Here is a 5,675-nt window from a genome sequence, read left to right on the forward strand (position 1 = left end):
AGCACCGTGATGGGAGATCTTCCCTGAAGGACAAATGGTCCCGGCCATGCCACAGCATCACCAGGGAAGAGGAAAGGGCTGGTGGGTGTTTAAAAGACCCGAAAGCCTGGCGCCAGGTGCCGAGAGACCCCCTAACACATTCAGGGCCAGCGACAGGGACCTGCCAAAACCACCCCTTGAGCTCAGCATGTCCCAAAGCCCCCAGGCATGGCCCCCGCTGCCACCCTCCCCTCTGCCAACGGCCTGCACCAATCCAACCAGAGCCTGGGGCTGGTGCTGAGCCCAGCCACTCCCGGTGCCAAGGCCTTGCAGGGCAAAGGCATGGCTTTTCGGTTCCAGTAAAACCTGGATGAGACCATCAGAGCGTTTGCCACCATCTCGGCTGTGCGCCCGCGTCACTGCCTGCCTGAAGGTCGCGAGGTTTTCCCAGCGCAGCTTGTGCCAAAACCCATCCATCACGACGATGCTCGAGACGTGCCGGGGCAGGGTGGTGGTGGTGGTGCTGAAAGGGGTGACACAAGGAGCAAAACCAGAGACAAGCAAGCCAGGAGCCGCAGGGACAGTGACAAACAGCCCCTGGCTTCGCAGAGCATGGCAGTGCTGGGGCTCCCATCACCGCCAGGGCTGGAGACTTGGCCCAGTGGTTTTTGGAGAGGCCACCACCTCAAAAGGCTCCTCAGAGCTGGGGACACCGGCCATCCCTGTCCCCGTTCCCTGGCACTGACAGCGGCTCTCGGTTCAGCCATCAGGTGCTGGCCGGCTTCCCTTAGCCTCAGCCTAGGACCTGGGGGCACTGGATCATCCATCTGCCCCGGATCACCCACCCTGTACTGAAGAGCAGCTTCTCCCCCCAGAATCACTAAGGGAAATGTTCCTCCCTCTCAGCCCAAGCTGCGAACCACCAGCTCGCCACCCCCCGCCCCAGCCACCACCACTCTTGAGCCAACAAGACACTAAAAGCCTTCGGAATCCACAAATCTAAGATGAGAAAATAATTGTTTGGGATCTCGGTGTCCTTGGCGGCCTCCCCCCCAGGAGCGGGGCTGGCTCTGAAGCCCTGGGAACCCACCCACCTCTCAATTTGGCAAGCACATCCTTTGTCACCTGCCTGGGGCAACACAAACATCGCTCAAAATGAAATTAAATAGATGGAAGTGCCATAAAATAACATGGAAGTGCCATTTGCCACTTCCCAGCAAAGCACAAGGAATTCTCCTTCATCCACCAAACCCACTTGAAGAGAAGTGTTTGCTGCATGTGTTGACCAAAAAGGAGTGCCAAAAAACCAAGAAAGGGAAACCTTCAGGAAAACAGGAAATCGTGATTAAGTTTTGCTCGCTTGTGCCCCAGCCCGCAGCCCGCCCCAACGTGAGCCCACAGCCCCAGGAACCACAAGGCCAGGAAAGAAACAGCCGGGAGAAATCTCTTTATTTACACATATAAAAGGCTCCCAGCAGCGCCTCGTTACTTCAGAGGGATGAACCTGGAAGAGTGGGTGGCACCGATGCCAGGCCGGCCGTGCTTCACTGGCTTGTATGTGATGGAGAATTCCCCCAGGTAGTGACCGATCATTTCAGGCTGAAAGGGAAAGAAGAGATCTATGTTGGAGGCAGCGACCCAGGCCAGCGGCACAGACCACAACCCCCCTCCCCAAACTGACCCTGTGGCAGGTTGGGGACGGTCACAACCCTCATCCCTGCGCTGGCAGAAGCCCTGGCACAGCCGGTTGTTCCAACAACGCCATGCATGGAGCAGGCACTGCCCACGGCACTGTCACCACGTCTGGGCTCCTCCTGTGGTGGCCAGGGCCTGTGGCCAACGGGTCCTGCTGGTTTTGTGTGGGGCCAGAGGGCTTCAGCGGGATAAGGGGCTCCCTCTGCCCTCCCAGAGCCCCTGACCAGCACTGCACCTCCTGGGAGAAGGGGGACACAAGCCTCGGGGGCTTTTCGGTGCGCTTTCAGGTTGGATCTAACACCAGGTACAAACCGAAAGCGGCATTTAATCACACTAGTGGTATCAGGTCACACCACCCTGCAGGTTATTCCACTCCCAGGAAACCTCACAGATCTATTTCATCCGAAACTGGTGCTGGTGGGCAGGGAGCCAGGGCTGAGCGCAGCCATTGCACATCCCCAGCCCTCCTGAAGCAGCAGCACACGCGTGCTCCCGACTGCCATGTTATTTCATTACGTCCAAGCCACACCAAAGCCTTGAGACCCCTCTGTGAGCAGCCCGTCCTCAGGACGGATGCTTTCAGGTGTCCCTCAGGGCTGGCTTTGCTCCAAGCAGGAGCCTCGCCCTCCCCCTCAGACAGAGGGCAGGAGCAGGATTACAGAAAGCATTAAAAAACATAACGCAGATGCATTCAGATGCTCAGCTCGGAACTGAGCTGTTGGGATGCTGCTGTGATGCCTCACCTTGATCTCCACCTGGTTGAAGGTCTTGCCATTGTACACACCAACCATGCTGCCCACCATCTCGGGGAGGATGATCATGTCCCGCAAGTGGGTCTTCACCACCTCTGGCTTCTCCATGGGCGGTGCCTCCTTCTTGGCCTTACGCAGGCGCTTCAGCAAGGAGTGCTGTTTGCGGCGCAGACCCCGGTTGAGACGCCGGCGCTGTCGGGCGCTGTACAGCTGCATCAACTGCTCGCTGGAAGGGATGGAGAAACCGAGCCTGGAACGCAGCCCAAGGGGAGCCCACTCCCCCGGGGACCCCGCACTGGCAACCTTACCCACTCAAGAAATTACAGAACCACCCAACCAAACCACCATTTTTTTTCAGCTGCCCCAACCCGCAGGAACAGTCCCCAGCCCCCCAAGCCCAGGCCGGGGGGGGGGCAGTGCCCCGCAGACAACTCTTACTAGGACATGTCGAGGAGCTGGTCCAGGTCCACCCCTCTGTAGGTGAATTTCCGGAAAGTTCGTTTCTTCTTCTGCTCCACCTCCGCCTACAGCCGGCAGCACCGGGGAAGGGGGGAGTGTCAGGGCCGCCCAGACCCTCGTTCACCCCCCCACATCCACGGGAAGGCCGCAGGCACCGAGTTCCGCAGGGCCCCCAAGCCGCTCGCCCCCCCTCCTCCCCTCCCCGGGATCCTCAACGCCGCCGCCGGGCCCGGCCCTGGGGAAGCGGGCTCCCGCCGCTCTGAGGCCTAACCCGGCCGGGGCAGCTCCGGCCCCGGCAGGACCCAGGGGAGGGCAGCCCCCTGCCCCCCAGGGAAGAGACCAAGCCGTCCTCGGCGGCAGCGGCGGCCCCGGCCCCTGCGGGCCGCCCCCGCGGAGGATGGAGCCCGATTAGAGCCGCCGGCTCCCCTGCCCGCACTCACCATCTTGGCCGGGTCTCCTCGGAAAAGGCCGCGCTCGGGCCGGAAGCGGCGGATCTCGCGAGAGCTGAGGCGGGGCGGCAAGGGCGGGAAGCCCCGCCCCCCGCAACCTCCAGCAGCGCTTCCGCCCTCACTTCCCTTAAAGGGGCCGCGCCCCGCGCTACTGTGAAGGCTCGGGTATAACGCGGGGGCGGGGTGTGGGTTGGCGCTGGCGCAGAGAACGGCTACAGGGCGGAGCAGGGACACTCTGCTTTGGGACAGGGTCCTGTTTGAGGGACAGACCCTCCTCTTCCCCCCAAAACCCACTCCTCCTTCCCCAGGGCAGATGGCAGGGGACACGCAGGGCAGAGAGGGGGGTCAGGAGCTCGAGGCAGAGCCCTAGGAGATAAACCGGAGAGATAAACGTTGCAGAAGGGATGCTGAAGTCACCTTCGTGGCACAGCTACTACCTGCTGCTGCAGCCAGGCGCCGGACCTCACCGCCGCATCCCTCGCCCAGCCTTCATCTTTCACCGATGGATCTTCGTCTTCCACTGCCTTCCTGCTTCCCACCAGGAGCCGGGCAGCTTTTCCAGCTCACACTCCGAGAGGAGGGTTGAAAGCGAGGACAGACAGCTCATCTCTCAGCACAGGTCGATTGGGTTTGTCCCTGGGCGGAGATCAATTTCACACAGATGCAACGTCCCGCGCTAACCTGGAAGAGCTGGTTCTGCACAGAAGGTATCCGTCTCCAAAACCTTTTATCCGAGAAGAGCTTGAAAGGCGGCAGAGCAGCAACAACTTCAGGCCTCCTTCCGTTCTGCGTGCCGTTGGAAGTGCCATGGTTTTACACTAATACCATTTCCCAGGGTGTATTTCGCACAGTGGTAAATTACAAACCAAACCTCAACGAGGAAGTCAAAGCAGTCGCACCACGTCAAAGGCAGAGCACCAAGTTACACCTCTGCAAACGGAACGCAAAATGAGCGGCTCCCGTTCCGGCAGGGAAGCACCGCATGCTTTGTGCTCGTGGAAGTAACAGAGCGAGAAGCAGAGCCAAGAGGATTCACAGTGAGCGGAACTGGTGCAATCCAGACAAATCACAACCCCCCCCCCTCTGAACTGATCAAAGTCCTTCCAAGAGCAACCCAGCGACCTCCAGCACCACGGATACATCCCAACACATCCTGAATTTGAAGTCATGCTGAGCAACACCACATCTGCTCCTGCAAAAAGAGTCCTTTAAACTTGCAACAGTGCGCTATCCATTCTCGAAGAGGTAAGCCCTATTAATAGCGATTAACGAGAGCGGAGACAACTAATAAGCATAGACGCACACCCAGCAGTACGCAAGCCCTGGGAGAAGGTTCCTCGGATAAGGTTTGGTTTTGACACAGCAGCTTGCCCTCAGACTCGCGTGTAAAGGACAGACAAGACATGGCATGTTGCTGCCTCTGAGCCAACAACCAGTTTCACTGCGCGGTGCTCATTTACCACGTTAGAACCGTTCCTTTCCCATGGACTCAACCCCGCATTTAAATGAGACAAACGCCAAAGCGGTACTCCAGAAGACCCCGGTCTAATCCACACAGTAAGATGCTTGTAAGATGCTCGTAAATCCATGTTTTACCCATGTTATGCTGCTCTCAGCAGTTACAGAGAACCTCCCCCCAAAAGAGGTACACGGTAACCAGATCATCAACCTGAGGTAGCAGAAGCACGCTTACTGCATCAGGACAGAAATGATGAACGTGAGCCCTGAATAAGCACCAGCAGATCACGTCACCAGCAAGATTACCTCTGGATTTCAGAAGCAGGGAGAGAGAGAGACAAGGGACACTCTCCTGGAGGTGCACAAATCCATGAGATACCTACACGTGCCCCTTGCAGCTCGTAAGAATGCGTTCTGCACAGAGCCTTGAAGCCTCAAGGTCAGATGAAGAGCAGCATTCAACATCACCGCCATCAACACGCGACTGACCTAACACGTGCAGAGCCGCCTGCAGCTCTGGCGATGGGCACACCGGCAGGTTTAGGAGACTCCGTGCAAGAGCCCTTCACGTCAAATCCAATCCAGGTCAGAGCCAACAACAGCTGCGACGGCTCTTCAGCCTCTACAAAGCAAATCCGACAGTGCCACCCCAGACCCTGCACCAGCACAGCTGATTCTCTCATGAAGAGGGCAAGAGTTGAGTGGGCATGAAGAAGTGCTGACTGAATTCCACTGCTAGTAGTTTAACAGTCCATTGAGGCACAGCGTAAGCCTGTATACTGATGTTAAGACATGATTTTCAAGGCTGCCAATTGATTTCTCATGAAAACACAAATTCACAAGAAACTTTTTTGTCAAAAGAAAAAAAAAAATGGAGACAGGC

At 57.9% G+C, this 5,675-nt stretch overlaps 1 protein-coding gene across 1 annotated transcript; it reads right to left on the reverse strand.

Annotated features, from left to right (window-relative positions):
• Window positions 1-1,411: 1,411 nt before the first annotated feature.
• Window positions 1,412-3,445, reverse strand: RPS15 (ribosomal protein S15). Its single transcript, XM_069790585.1, has 4 exons — window positions 3,326-3,445; window positions 2,865-2,950; window positions 2,418-2,652; window positions 1,412-1,578 (listed from the first exon to the last, which is right to left on the reverse strand). Exons 1-4 carry the CDS (start codon window positions 3,326-3,328, stop codon window positions 1,465-1,467), a joined length of 438 nt encoding a protein of 145 aa, XP_069646686.1. The 5' UTR covers window positions 3,329-3,445; the 3' UTR covers window positions 1,412-1,464.
• Window positions 3,446-5,675: the final 2,230 nt, after the last annotated feature.

Source organism: Haliaeetus albicilla, chromosome 8 (assembly GCF_947461875.1).
Source record: "Haliaeetus albicilla chromosome 8, bHalAlb1.1, whole genome shotgun sequence".
Lineage (NCBI taxonomy): Eukaryota > Metazoa > Chordata > Aves > Accipitriformes > Accipitridae > Haliaeetus > Haliaeetus albicilla.